This window comes from Hippoglossus hippoglossus, chromosome 10 (genome assembly GCF_009819705.1).
Source record: "Hippoglossus hippoglossus isolate fHipHip1 chromosome 10, fHipHip1.pri, whole genome shotgun sequence".
Taxonomy (NCBI): Eukaryota; Metazoa; Chordata; class Actinopteri; order Pleuronectiformes; family Pleuronectidae; genus Hippoglossus; species Hippoglossus hippoglossus.
The window spans coordinates 12,845,055-12,861,135 of NC_047160.1; the positions used below are offsets into that span (position 1 = coordinate 12,845,055).

General features: G+C 43.7%; 1 protein-coding gene across 1 annotated transcript; it reads right to left on the reverse strand.

Annotated features, from left to right (window-relative positions):
- Positions 1 to 1,176: 1,176 nt before the first annotated feature.
- spon2a (spondin 2a, extracellular matrix protein) lies at positions 1,177 to 13,331 on the reverse strand. The gene is made up of 6 exons (XM_034597744.1): positions 13,139 to 13,331; positions 9,198 to 9,426; positions 6,992 to 7,212; positions 2,860 to 3,051; positions 2,312 to 2,483; positions 1,177 to 2,132 (listed from the first exon to the last, which is right to left on the reverse strand). The coding sequence occupies exons 2-6, from the start codon at positions 9,424 to 9,426 to the stop codon at positions 1,945 to 1,947; spliced, it is 1,002 nt and encodes a 333-aa protein (XP_034453635.1). The 5' UTR covers positions 13,139 to 13,331; the 3' UTR covers positions 1,177 to 1,944.
- Between the last annotated feature and the right edge of the window lie 2,750 nt (positions 13,332 to 16,081).

Genomic DNA, 16,081 nt, shown 5'->3' on the forward strand with positions numbered 1-16,081 from the left:
CCTCGTCACAGAGAGGAAAAGTTCAACCCCTTCCAAGAAATACAACATTCTTTCATTTCAAGTCAGACCGGCACCTTTTAGGTAGATATCACAATTGATGTACTTGTTATTTAAGATCTGAACAGAGCTGGAGTTCATTTCTATTTTTGCCTAAGCGCATGACGAATTTATTTTCATAATTGTATTCTTACAATTGGAGTCCAAAATCGGACAAATTTGCATAATTTATACAGCATATACTCTTATCCTGTTTTTTGTCGAATAAGCTTATGTCAGATTTCCATCTTAAACGTCCTTTATATTTTCTAAATTGTTATAACTCATCTCACGTATTCAGTCTATGCTAAATTAATCACAAGTTGAACTGTCCCTCAGTTTGGGAGGCTCACCACCTCTCCTACACACATTTCCGGTGTAAATCAGCCTCTTGTTCCAGATAAAAAAATAAATAAATGTATAGTTTAGAAAAAAATTATCAAAAACGTTACACAAAATACAAACTACAAAATATAAGGCAAGTAGGTAAAATCATACCTTAGATGAATTATCTCTCGTTGTATTTTTACTGAAATTAAAATGACATAGCCTACCTATAGTGAAATAATAATAGTAATAATAATTCGTAAAACAATAATCGTCATAATCATTATTATTGTTGTTGTTGTTGTCGTCGTCGTCGTCGTCGTCGTCTATAGTAGCAGTAGTAATTGTCGTGACAGTAGTAGTACTTGGGTTGTTTATCATGACCACTAGGCGGTGCTACACTGATACAAACTTGATTTCACCAAGTGAGCACTTAAGGGATGTTCATTTAGACATTACTGTAATTTATTAACCCGTCAAACACCACGATTAAAGCATGAAGCACTGGGTTATCAAGTTGTAGGACGAGGAGGAGAATACATATAAATTACATCTATAAATAAGTCACTTCTATTTTTGGTGAATGTAAGGCATCGTAACCTTTTCATACTGTGATATTTACAGCTGTGTATTTTCTGCTCTCAGGCTGTGAGAGTTCAAATAAAGAGAAGTCGAATTGTATTACTGGAACCATGCAAATCCAGAATGTCATTTGGCTTTACAAGAGTTCTATATTCAAACTTTGCTTTTACATAAAACATACTGCAAATCCAAAGTCATACAGGGTAACACATTAGCACAGATGTCTTCCAACTGAAAAACACTTCCATATTTATTCATGACTTATACAAGATAAGATACATTATACAGTATATACAAAATATCAACATTAAAATATCAAAAGAGATGATAAAACAAATGTTTATCTTTACTTTTTAATAAAAACCTGCATCTTGTTACAAAATGGGTCTTCATACTGGCTCTATGCTTTAAGTCAGCTATCCATTTTTTTATGTTTGCGGAAGGTGATATTTAAAAATCAGGGTGTGAGGTTATTTTTGAAAGAGCTGCATGTGTCAAGCATGGATATGTTATCTATGTAAACTAATGCCTGTAAGTGTGCAGTATGTGCAAGGACCTTTGTGTGCACATACACGTGTGCACATGTTCAAGATGTACATTTTTGACTCTGGTGTGCCACTATCCATGTGCACTTTAAATACATATGTTGTTGGAAACGAACAAACAATGATAGGTCTCGTAAAAGTTTGTGAGAGAACGAAGGCCGTGCTTCTCCCTGTGAGTATTTCTATTGTCCTTCCAGGGCAATGTGTAACAATCGCTTTGTTTAAAAAATTCATTAAAATACACCTGGAGGAGCGTACACTCTAAAAGATAATGTGCTCCATAGGCAATGCAGCAAGTCTTAAATTCCCCCCAATTTGGCTGTAACAAAGACAAAACAATCCTCTGCATTATCAAGAAGATGCTCGAGATGCAGCAACATTTCTCAGTCCAGCAGTGATAACATGAGAGTCAGTGTTGAATACTGGCAGCGTCTGTAACAGTGCACTCTGTGGGTTACTGGAGTTTCATACAGCTGTGTGGTACACACTCAGCCTGTTCCTCCAGCTCAGGGCAGGGGGTCCCAGCATTGGCCGGCCGCAAAAGGATGTAACGAGTGCGGTGACGAACACCACCTCTGGAGCAGGGACCTAGACACCAACCCCAGGAGGACCAGAGGGACACTTCACAGTCCAGTGGTGTCACTTCGTGGAGCAGAGAGAGCGAGAAATGAAAGAAATATGTGTGAGTCAACACAAGTATCAGTGATCTCTGCTGGTTTAGCATTTTGAACGTCTTGGTGGATATTCCTTTTAATCATCATCTGGTTTAAATGTTGGACCGCCCGTGTAAAAGGCATGGGTACCACTCATGTGGGTCTCACCTGAGAAGCGCTGGGGATGGATAGAGTTGGGCAGAATGTGATTGGACATCGGGGATTGATGGCCAGGTGATCCGTTTTGTCGGGTGATCCTAATGCTGGCGATTGGTGGAAGCTCTTTTAAGCGTGGATAGTAGAAGGAGTTGGCCGGGTGGTTTGGCATCTGAGATGTGATCTGAGCAAGTCAGCAAAAAAATAAATGAGCAAAACAGTGTGGTTTGATTCTTCAGGAGAAGCCAGCAGACTGTCACCACGCATTTAAATAACACAATAGCTCACTTTAAAACACATGCTAGAATAGGATAGATGGTGTATGATGTAATAGAGGCCATTTTTACTCAAATCTCTTCGGGTCGGGCATCAGGGCCACCAACCAATCATTTAAGTGGAGACAGCTAAGACCGATGCCCCATTCCCATGCGGCTGAACTATTTAAAGAATAAAACAACAGCCATCCCCATTGCTTTGTGTCACCATGAAATCATTGCACGGATGAATGAATGAATGAGTCAGCGTATGAATGCATGCTGGTGAACGATGCAGGAGCTCACCATTGAGATATTTTCTGGCGGACTGCTGGGGAAGTTGGGAGAGGAGAAAGTGAATCCGCTGTCCGTCCCTGCATCATACGGCTGGAGGTCAATGTTCACTTCCTGTTTCCACTGGCTGCCCTCGCAAAGGTTTATGCCGTCCACACCGACAAACCAGTCAGGGCTGGGGATCATCTTCACCATCAGAGACAACTGATGAACAGAGACACAAAGTGCAATTAGTTTGAAGTGCTCTGCTGCCCCTGGTATATTTAATTCACAGTTAAAATAAATAATAGAGGGAGAATTAACCATGCAAAATTAGATATGGATCAAATTAACTAAGTTATTTATTAAATCAACCTACTCAGCGACTTATAAATGAAAGCAGGACTAATAGAAATGGAGGAGGTTTAAAATGTGTGTGTCTGTGTTGGTCACTTCACCACTTGGGTCCAGACTGAAATATCTCAATAACTGCACACCCAGGTCCCCATCAGGATGAATTATAATATCTCTAACAACACACTTGCTTATTGTTTATTTATTTTTCTCTTCTACATCATCTTCCAAACCCTCACACTTGTGATTCGCCCCAAGATAACTGGTTTGCACATCCTGAATGTGATTACATGTCTATTTTTACTATGTCAATTTGTAACTGCAAATAAAAAGAAAGTGCAGGGAAATAAATTTATAATCAATCCCACAGGAGACTAAATCACATCTGTGATTATTTTCATGGCTCCAGTCAAAAGTCCAGCTGCAGCAGGCTGGATGAGGACGAGCTGTCCGCTTCCTCTTTTGAGGAGAAAATAAAAAATTTACATTGCCCCTTGTCTATTGATATATGTTTTGCTGAAGATAATACGTTAAATGAAAAATAGTAATATAGGTAGAGAGCGGATAGAAGAAGTTGAACCCTAACTGCTCCAGATGTTGCTCCATCAGTGTGTGGTTGACAGAAAATTGGAATATAGATGTGGTGTTTTCACCATTTACCACACACACACTGTTGTTTCAGGATTTATAAACTCTAACATTTATAAAGGCAGGGCCTGGGGACTGCATGTGTGTGCTCCCATGCACCCACTCCATTTCCTGTGCAGGGTTACACAGTGTCTCCTGTGTGATGGATGTTTTCCGAGAGCTGGTGACCTCATACAGGAAGTGGCCTACGGGTCAGCACACGCTGAGGTGGCAGACACCCAGAGAACACCACAGCTGAAAACGCCTCCTCACTTGTGGCCCGACATTCGAGGACCTGGAGCTGTGCTCGGGGTAGGATGGGTGGGTCTGGACATCTTCGGATGTGTGGGAAAGGCTGGCCTGGAGTCGGATAGAGTGCTGGATGAAAGAGTGCAGGAACAGACATCAAACCAGCTCGCCACTTGTGGTGGGGGTCAGGTTGTGTTCAGCACGACACACGCAGGGTCCGTTGCTTAAATGTGGTGCACGGCAAGAAACAGAGAAATCAAATTAGAAGCAGCTCTGTTGCTTTTTACAATCCCCGGCTGATCCCTTCCTTCCTTTCTTTCCTCCCTCACTAACTTTGCTCCCTCCTCTTGTCCTTCTTGCCCTGAACCAGTGTCTCTTCCAAGAAGCCATCCTGCTATATCCATTGGGCCACTCAGCAAGGATGTCAACTCTGGGGTATCCCTCGTCGCTGGCTCGATCTGTCCGCGTTGGTTTGCAGTGCACAGGCCAGGAAGTGTTTCTGGAGCACAGACAGTTACTCAAAGCTCCCATGATCCCACTCACTTTTTCTTCATCACAGCAAATCTTTAGAGGAGCCCCGGAGAGAATGAGTCGATCAAGAAAACACGCAGCACAGTCATGCGGCACAAGCACCTTAATGCTCTGTTGACGTTGACCCATTTTCCGCGGTGCCGGTGATCATACAGAACGCAGAATCTTCAGCAATAATGCCAACTGGATCCCAAATGGTACTTATATAATGGAACTTGTTTGCTGTTATCTGTCTGTTTTGAATTACACACTTAACAGCAATAGCAGGAGGCTGATGAATTATGGAGATAAAAATCATATGTGTTTGGGATTTTTGGAGCATTGCGTATGAATGTTTTGGTTTGTGGGCAGGAGGGACGGGATGGTATTTATAAAGGCGAGTGTGAGAGAGAAACAGACAGACAGGAAAGCAGGACGACAGACAAAGCTGTTAACAGATTCGTATCATTCGGCTGGTGACATTCAACACAAACGCACAATAATCATATCGTGTGTTTACTTTTTTTTTATCTGCCATTTTGTCCACTAATCTAAAACAGACGTAGTCATTTAAAAGCAGACGCAGACATCCTGTAACCAGACGACGAGCTTTAAGCGGCTGCCCATGACGAGCGCGTAACAAAGATGCCCTCTGACAGGCGTGTTTATGATATTTAAGGACCCTCGGGTTCAGGCAGTGGAATAACTAATAAATAAATGTAGGTCAACAGACTTTCAGGCAGGGACCCACCAATTTCTAAGAGCTCCAGTAAATATCGCCCCTTCCCTCTTCACTGCTTCCCCTCTCATTTATCAGCTGCATATGCTTTACACATAAAGAAATACTTTATTTCTAGTTTTTACTCTGTGAATAGTGCAACACATTTTCTCACAGAGCCATACTCAAATACTTTGCCTTTGTTTCAACCTAGGATCCATGGCTCCCATACTCACTCACCATTCTGCACCAGCGGTACCCTGTAGTCCAGCAACCAGCAAAGGTGCAACCCAGTTGGACACTGAGCCTGCACGCCAAACACAGTCCACATGTATCAGCCCCTTTATTGACCTTAAATGTGGGGTCTTGTGGGACTTTATTAGTTTAAATCTGCTAAATTCAATGGGCATCCTCCGCATTTAGTCGTTTCAGTGCAACATTTCCTTTTTGTTTTTTTCGTAGATGGAATAGAACGTCTGAATGTGAGTTTATAACGTGACTGGGAAGGTGGTGGATCTTTATTGATTTACAATGCACAGTACACACTTTGTTTATAATTTGGATGCTAAAAGAATAGTTTAAAGATGGTAATTATGCGGTATTGTTTCATTCGGTTATATTCAATGTTGGGCCCCCCCGGTCTCTTTTGCCTTTTGCCCCCAAAGTCCCTTGAAATAGCACAATAATTAAAGGAATAATAAGAAACTAGAGGGAATATTTGCCCTACATACCCAGACTTAAAGGTTTAGTGTGTAAGATTTAGGTGAAAGGGATCTATTGGCAGAAAGTGAATATAAAATAATCTTTGTGGCACGAATTGTTGTTTTCTTTACTCTAGAATGGGTACTCTCTTCGGAGGCCACCATGTTTTTTACAGAAGTCCAAACTGGACAAACTAAACACCTTTTGAGTTTTTATGACAACTGGAGGCTGCCACAGGTTCTCTCTCATGTTCGGAAGGGGAGGGTGAGGTGAGGGGTATTCAGCTGCAACATGCAACTTCACCACTAGATGTCACTTAATTCTACACACTGAACCTTTAATAGAAATTTAATGTTATTTTCACATCTCTTTGTTAAATATGGTGCTCAAGCCATCAGCTGGTTAGCATACAGATTTGATGGAGGAATTAGCCAAGCTCTGTCCACCAGCAAGTCTTAATGTCTTTTATTTGATCCATATAAACAGTGAAGTGTAATAACCAAAAGGTTTTGCTTTTACTGGGGGATTTGGTTGTGTCAGAGAGTGTCACAGGACTCCAGGAGGTCAGTGCAAGAGGTCCAGACAGAGCCTGGTTTGTTGTTAGTTTGCAGTCTTCATGCTGAAGCTAAGCTAACATGCTGCTGGCTCCAGCTTCATGTTCACCATACAGAATCAATCTTCTCCTCCAGAAACGAAGGGAATAAGCATATTTCACAACGATTCCTTTAAGGGGAAAATCATCCTGAGTGTGCAGAGTTCAGTGGGACAGGCAGCAGACAGAGCGTAGACTGGTGCAGGATGGATGTGGGCTTTTCTGGCTGCAGGGCTTCAGCACTGAGCTAAACATAGTCTGACTGGATGGTGGAAAGAAGAGGTGAAGTGTTTGGTCGTTATGGGGAGGTCACTGAAAGACTGAGTAGATTTAGTCAAACAGATGGTTTGTGTGACTTACTGTGTCTGAGCAATTGTAACTATTTTTTCTTTTTCTTTTTTATGTGACCTTACCAGTGAGCTCCGGGGCTGCATGAGCAACTCCGTGGAGCTGTGCCCGATGCCGTCAGGTATGCCGGCCGTTCGGTACATGGCGCCAACCGTGCGTCTTTTCCTGGCCTCCTTGGCTGCCTTCATCAGCTCCACCGTCAGCCCAAGTTCAGCAAAGATCTGCAGCCCTGCACTGGCTAGGGCGCCCTCCTCCCACAACCGAAAATGACGAGTGTGGCTGACCGCTATGGGGAGAAAAGAAACACAAAAAAGAAGACAGGAGTAAGATACTTATTCACTGGAATGCATATCAATGTCATTGAGGTACCACAGAGCCTCAGCCAGACGGTGAGATCATTTCCACCATGGAGCCTGTATTTTACTTCTTGCACTTGAACAGATAATTCTGAAGGAATCGCCAACATGTGTGTCTTTGGCATTATTGCACGGTCATAGTTTTCTCTATCTCTATATATCACTGAAAAAACCACAACACAGACTGGAGCAGCGAGGAAGGAGGTCAAGATCTCTGAGTGGGCCACCAGATAGAGGACTAAAAATGTATTATCTTCAGAAAAAATGATTTTCTTTCACTTCAGGCCAACAGAACCATTTTCTTCACATTCTCATATTCAGTTCTGGTTATCTATGAAATCTGTTAAGAATCAAGATACTGATTTCGGTTAAACTCTTCATACCGCAGGTTCTGGAGCTCCGTACTGAAACCCACAGAGTCACTGGCCTGCGCCAGTCGTTTAAAGGGCAGAGTAAGGTTAGCCAGAAACACGCTGACAAATGCTCTGATGGTTCTGCCTTACCTCACTTTTCAGAGCCACATACACAACCTTGCATTTACACTTAAACGCTCTTGACACATGTATTAACACACACACCGCACCGAGCCACACACACAACGCGCGCAGCACACTTCACACACTATCTTGTTTCTCCCCAAACTGCCATTACTTATGCACTTAATTTCATTTCCATCCTAACAAATTTCCCACAAGCATCAAGACCTTGAAACCCGATAACACGTCACGTTTAAGCCCCACCAAGACGTTAAAGTCTGTGTCCCGCCCTTCTTAAATTGCATGTGTTTTTTCTTTGGCCATGACAAACTCCATTCCACCTTCCCCCTGGCAGTGTCCTTGGTCCTTCAACTCCACAGAATTAAGCAACACAAAACTATTGCAGGCCCCCAAACCCCTCCACCAGTTGTGCTTTTCTTCAAGCTATGGAAAACTCAATTTCCACCATTTTTTTTTTTTGCCACACTGTGGGATTGTCAGTCCACGGAGACCCTAATGTTTTTCCTTTCTTGTGCAAAGTCCATTCCTTGTGCCCCGTGTCCCCGAGTGCCTGCTACCCCAGAACGTTAAAAGCCATTACGGGTGCGTGAGAATCTTTGATGCCTGTTTCTGTATAGAGTAAGTAGGGCATTATCCTTTGGCAGCGCATTAGGACAACACAGGGAGAACTTGACAACAGACATATCCTCGGCCGCCACAGAAGATGCACAATAGGGGTCTAACACAAACACATTTACACTTGTACAAACATGCGCACACATAAGAACTGTAAGACATCTGCCATCCATTCCATTCTCTAAGACAGAATAGAGGGGGCCTGAATCTCTTCTTGTTCTTCTTCTCTCTGAGGTAAGCGGTCTGACCCCACGACACCCCAACTATCATCACCCACGTTCACTAACCCCGAAACCTCGACTCCAGTCTTTACTGCCAATGCCGTGGTGAACCAGCGGAAATGTGGGAGAGAGCATAGGACTGAGTTAAGGCAACAGAGAAATATTAAAGATACCACGAGACAGGAGTTAGACAAACAGAGAGAAAACCCCATCTGGTAGCATTTAAACTGTCTCTCTGATTTCTCTCTGCCTCTTGCTGCTTTGCTCATTAACATCTCTCAACCCTGTGTGTGTGTGTGTGTGTGTGTGTGTGTGTGTGTGTGTGTGTGTGTGTGTGTGTGTGTGTGTGTGTGTGTGTGTGTGTGTGTGTGCACTGATGATGAGGACCTAGACCTCTGACACCTTGTTAAAGACAAAGGTCTTTAGGTGAAAGACCCATCCCCTATCCTATGATCAGCACCCCTTTCACATGGGAACTCATAATGCCTGAGTCCTCACTGATCCACATCCAGCGGATTATTATCAGACATTAGAGGCAAAATGTTCCAGAGAACAATTTCTCTGTCCTGCTGAGTCTCTCACCTATGAGCTTGGACCACTGTGCAGGGGGGCGGAACAGTGGATACTGCTTGGGGAAGGCCTGTGGGCTCCAGTGACCTGTAAAGACCAGGATGTAGGAAGCAGGACCCTTGGCTGTGCATCCAGTCCCGTCAGGTGATCGCAAAGGCCCAGCGAGAGCCAGGCACAGCTTCAGAAGTACAACGAGCAGCTGCTGCAGCCAACCACAGGTCAGGTGCTCCGATGACATCATCTGGAAGACATGAAGAAATGAAGACGAGCTGTGTGAGAAACACCATGAAATGTGTGGTGCATTTTAAAATCAAAAGTACCTTGGCAAGAAATCTTCGGCGAACAAATGAAAGGATCCTAACGTGTACATCTAGGAAACCAAACCCAGACAATCCTGGAAAATCTGTATAACAGGGGAAATTCCACGCCCCTGACCTCATATCACAACACTTTTATTTTATCATGGAGCAAAGCTCTTTGAACCCATTGACCCGCAAACCTTCCATTTAAAAGAAATGTGCCTACTAATCTTCTGGGCCGACCCGAGCATGTGTTGGTGCGGAGCCAGTCGGCGGCTACACAGTAAAGCGGTTAACATTCATCGCTGTCATTGTAACGTCTGCTGCAGAAGCCGGCCCCGAAATAAAACAACGCGGCTGACATCTCTGAGGGTAGATGCAAATCCCGTCTGCTCTGCTGCTCTACTGACCTCACCGACTGACCATCCACTGACCGCTGGCTGCTGAGTCACACTCACTCTCTACTCAGAGAGACAGGTTCGGTCGATGGCACGCGCATGTTAACGGCTCAAAACACATTTCAGCCTGACATGAAGAGAGAGAGAGAGGAACCACTTGTGTTTTTACATCTTCATTTATTTGTACCTGAGGTTTTGCTCTGTGCTGTAGTGTGTGTGTGTGTGTGTGTGTGTGTGTGTGTGTGTGTGTGTGTGTGTGTGTGTGTGTGTGTGTGTGTGTGTGTGTGTGTGTGTGTGTGTGTGTGTGTGTGTGTGTGTGTGTGTGTGTGTGTGTGTGTTCTACAGTGCCCACGGACATGAGAGCAAATCAAGGCTTTGCCATTTGTCTTCCTGCTCTTTGTCTTCCCTTTGCACTCATCCCCTCCCAAACACTTCCTTCCATCCCATCCTCCTCTCCACCTTTTCCACTCGTATTCTCATCCCATCTCTGCTCTCCTTCCCAACTGTTGTGTCTGGTTCCTACTGCAGTGTGTCTGTGTGTCAGTTTGTGCGTCTGCTGTTTTTAGATGTGTTCAAATTTAAATTTAAAAATATTCTCAAAACCACTAAGAGAAGGTTGCCACTGAGGTGACACAGTTTAAAAAAAAACAGAACAGATGATGTGATACGTGCAAGTGATGTTTCTTCCCCTTAATGTAGTTAAAGAAAAACCTCGAAGTACTTTGGACAAAATTGCACTGCAAAGAAATGTTATTACACTCAAGTCGAGTTTTAATGACAGATGTTTTAACTTGGAGATGACAGTTTATGACCTGACGACAGATGGATTTTTCTGTGTTACAGAAAGGGAGAGTAATGTTTCACGGCCTTGTGTGGCGCTTCTATGGGTTACTATACTATAACTAAACCTCAAAGCAGCTGCAGAATGCAGACAGTTAAATTTGGTCGACCAACTCACACACACACACACACACACACACACACACACACACACACACACACACACACACACACACACACACACACACATACACACACACACCAACGCACATAACACTCATGTCCAGCTGCACATTGTCCCTGAAATCTATTTCAAGAGGTCAGATAGTATTACTCTGCCAATATAGCTGCAAAACTCTAACTCTGACACTTTTCTGACCACAGCCTTATACGTCACTGAGTGTTTTATTAATTCGCTCTCTCCGTTAAATGTATATTAACCACTGCCCGGTCTCACAGCCTACCATAAAAATACCTCAAGTATGGAGACACACAGCGCCAAGCTATAACTTCCCTGCTCGGTCATCTGATCATCTCGCTGGCTGCTTTGCTGGAGGCAGATGAAGCTCCAGGTTCAGATCTGTGCAACTTGCTCCAAAACTAACTTTCTTTCGGAAAAATGACATCATGATACTATTCTCAGTCTTTGACCCTGCACTTGTGGTCAGGCACAGGCAGAGGTTAATGGGAGTTGACCAGCTGGAGCCAGGGATTTTTTACATCAGTGTGTGATGTTAACTGCTACTGTCCCGTCTGCTCCATCCACTATGTTTAGTATAGAAAAGGAGGTCGGCCCCGTCACAGGCTGCTGTAAAGATACAGTTGTTTTTCTGTCTCTTTCACACACACACACACACACACACACACACACACACACACACACACACACACACACACACACACACACGCGGAACACATTCCAGACAAAGAAGATCAACGTTTTTAACTGGAAATTCACAGCGTGCAACTCAGCAGTAAGTGATTTTCAGTTATATTGTAAGGCCGCCGTGTTCGTGGTTGTCATACAATCTCTGTTGCTGTAACAGCCATTAATCACACTGAGATGTAGCTCGGCAGATCCTTCGACCTTCTCTCTGAACTTGCCACACTGACACAAAAACACACTGAAGAGAGATTTCTTGAATTCCCACATTGACACACTGAACTTTTTCAGCCAGCACAGAGGCCATGCAGCCAGCTGATGTGTGCTGCTGGAAACACATGCAGCAGTAATAATAATAACAGGCCATATGGTATTTATTGAGTCATACAGAGGCACACTCGTTCGACATAAAGTTTACACTCACATGCACTCACTCCACAGACCTGTTCTCGTCAGTCAGCTCAGACAGACACATGCAGCAGTTTTTTTTTTTGTCGGCACATGACACAATAAAACGAGGGGATGTGGCGTTGAGCCAAATGTACCCGCTGCCGCCCCATGGGCACCTTCACTGTGCAATTACAGCAGCCTCATGCAGAGATAATGCACACATTAGCTTCAGCTCATATACATAGGCATGCAGGTATGCACGCACAAACACAGATTTGTGCACACAGAGGGGGGTATGTTCATTTTAACAAGGGGATAGCAGGGAGGTAATTTGCTGTATTGGCAAAGATTTTTCTGTAAAATCTTTTGTTGGGGTGTGGTGGTGGATTCAGGAGTTGTCTTTAATTACCCTTTTTTTTTTTAACACTCCCCTGAACAATGTGCATCGAACCGTACCATTTCTCTTGCATGCTCGGACAGACTAGACACATTTGGTCAGGCATGCATTGCAACAGGAGGCCAGAAACATGACTGGTGGAGTGGAAATCATGAGCAGTACAGGCAGCAGCACCTCAGACAGAGAGAGAAGTGACGACGGTGCATGTGCAGTCATGTGTGCATTCTTTTTATTGAAACAAAAAACAACAGTACAGTTTTGTGGTACTTGACTTGAATGGTGCCATTTGAAGCTGCTTTATACTTGATATACTTCTCAGGCTCAACATAAACACCTGTAGTTAGTCGTGATTAACTTGCAGAATTCAATTCTACATATTACCACTAATATTTATGCGTGTTATAGATGAAACCAGTTTCAAGCATATGAAGTTTACATGGAATTAAAATTGAATTGCTGCAACATTCAAATTATGTTTACATGTTAATGCATTAGTCACAATAATCCCATAGATATAAGAATATATCACTCTCTAACATAATTCATACTCATTTTACATTTAAATATATTTTTAGGCAATATTCCATCATGTAGTTTCATTCAAACTGAACTTTAATGCAAAACTTTTACTTGTAGTATTCTAATCTGTTGGCTACTTCTACTTCTTCTACCACTGCACTGCTTTAACTCAAAAATACAAGACAAAAAAAACTGAGCTGGGTCTTGTGATGCTAAAAGAAGTCAGCCCTCAGCGAGAGGCCGGCAGTGCAGAGAATGAATGGAGGCTCAGTGTGAGAGAGTCCTACCTGTGTTGGATCAGTGAGCGATAGAAGCCGCAGCGGAGGATACAGATCCACTCACTCCTCTCTTCCTCTCGACTTTCAGGAGCTGTCTGTTGCAGCCTTATCAGCCTTTATCCCTCTATCCTCTGTCTTTATCTCTGTCTTTTTCTCTCCTCCTCCTCCCTCCTCACTCTCTCATTGTATCTCCTCATATTACCCTCCTCTCTCTTTCTCTCTCTTTCTCCTCCCCCTCCTTCTCTTTTCTCCCCCTACCTCTCCTTGTATGGAAAGGCGGTGAGCTGCCTCTCTCCTCTCCGCCACTGTCCCCTCTTCTCTCTCCCTCACGACTTTCTCTCCCAGGTTTTGCAATGGCTGTGTAAACTTTAGCAGCTCCATTGTTGACTATAGGTTATCAACACCACATTGGCCTTTATTAACACACACCACTCAGTATGTCCTGGCCCGTTCTTTAGTGCACACTGTCAGATGTGAGGGGTGTAGAGTTGCCGAATAATGGCAGTAAAATAGAGGGAGAAATGAGGAATAGGGCTTTTACGCACACGGTGGAGTTCGGGCCGAGGCAAAGGCTTTTTTATTTTATTTCTGTGGTTAATTCACTGATTGGACAATGAAGAAAATCAAAGTGGTTTAACCCCCCCTTCAAATAGTTATTCTGTCCTGTGGCAGATCCAGCTGTGATCTCAGCTGAGGAACCCCTTCTCTTCAGGTCAGAGTGTATGTGTGAGTGTGAGTGTGAGTGTGTGTGTGTGTGTGTGTCAGAGATGTGTGACCACCAGTTCCCACAGCTGGTACACACATGGACAACCAGGGAGGTTTCTGTTACCGGCCGCAACTCACTTATCAACGTGTCAAGGCTTAGACTAAACGAAGCAGTGTTTTCATGTGCGTGTGTGTGTGTGTGTGACAGGAAATTTAGTTACTTTACTGATTATTATCCATGGCTATGACGCAAGGAAGCAGTCAGCCTATATTTCATCAAACAACACACATGCACCGCCCGGTCCGCCTTGTGATCTGGTGTGTGTGTGTGGATTAGGCACAGTCATTCCTCGAAGCCTGCACCATCAACTCAACCTGGCTGACATCAGCCAGACCCCGACAGACGACTCTGAAACTGGAGAAGTGCAGACCTGTAAAGCGCCTCGGCCACGTCACTGTGTGGCTCGGCCATGCACCTTCAAGGAACGAGTGGAGACGAAGAGGAGAGGGGGAAAGGAGGAAGAGGACAGGAGGACTTAAGTGTGGATCAGGTAACAATTTGTTCTTTGTGTCCTGCAGTCATAAACAATCAAAAAAACAATGACATCCTCTTTCCTGTCTATCTATCTATCTATCTATCTTCCTATCTGTCTGTCTGTCTGTCTCTCTGTCTGCCTATTGAGCTAGTTCTAAAGTAGGTTACAGAAAAGCAGACTTGCTTTCTGATTGATGACAGTGAGCTCAGTACATCACTAGCACACTGTCAAATACACTGTGTGTGTGTGTGAGCACAAAATCTCTCCAAATGTGAACTTACACACGTGTCTGCAAACCAGGAATCAATTATTACTTTGATTGCACATGCATTATTATACCACACTCTGCAGTGCACACACACACACACACGCACAGACACGTACTAAGGTCACCAGATACAGCAGCAGAATAGCTACAGGTTGCCTGACTGACGCAAATCTCCAAGATAGTTGAACGTTTTCTTCCTGTCAATCACACGCTCACGTCACTGTGTTACCCGAGCCAGGTGAGTGAAGCAATGAGAGGAAAACCATGAGCTAATCACAGATAGTTTGGCCAGGGGTGTACCAGCTCCGGTGTCTCGGTTTCACCACTGCAAACTCTTTAGAGCATTTAAGACAGACAGACGGACAGAGAAGAGGAAAGAGCAGCATTAGGGAACAGATGGATAATATTGACTGTGAACTGTGATCCAATATTAGAAAGGAGAACGGAAAAAATATGCAGATGGTTTTGTAGCATAGTTGTTAAATTGTTTTTTTTTCCTATTCAAGGATGAGGCAAGAGTATTCTGTATTTTTTTTAATTGTCAAAAATAAAATAGGAAAAGACTAAAATCAACAATGTGTCAGTGCATCTCTCTTATCCGTCTGATATCTTTACTCTGACTCCATTTACATACACCGGTCCACACACAACACACAATGGTTGCATATGGGATATAGGTCAATATGACCAGGGCCAGATCCAGGGGTGGGGTCAGTTGGGGGGACTGAAGAGCCGCTATCCCGTCAGTACTATACTAACTAATAAATAGGACAATTTGTGAAGATTTTTTGATTTTCTAAGAGCTATAAAGCTAACAGTAAACAATTAATGACTTCAATGTGCACCTTACTGGCACAGTGCAGGGATGTTGGATATACAATTGGCCCCTCTGAGCCTTCCAGTGGCTGGAATAATATTTAATCATTCCGAAAGACAACCAAAGACAAATATTTACCCACTCAGCTTTGGGGTTGGCTGCCAATCCCTCTGAGTGGGACAGGTCATCTGTCTGGAGACTAATTCATCACACAGACATGGGAACACACACATCCTGATCTGTCAGACTGTTCCTTCTCCCCACCGAGACTCAAGACAATTTTATTATGTTGATGTTCTCATCGCTGGGCCTATTTAAATGATCTTACACAACCTTTGACCCACCTGGAGCTGTTTTCTCCCTCTTTCTGCACCCATTTACTCAAGCCAGGATAAGTTACCTATGCAGGATGATGGTGATTACTGACCCAGCAGCCGTGCGGGAACCAGTGCTCTCATTTTACTGGTTTGATCACCGTCTTCCCAGAAATGATGAAATCTCTGAGCGATTTGAGCCCACCTCATATCTCTCCTCTTGAACTAAACACACAAATAAAATAAATGTGGCTGCACAGCATGGAGGCTGACGGGGCAGTGGCGGTGGGAGAGGTGGATGATGCTCCCCTG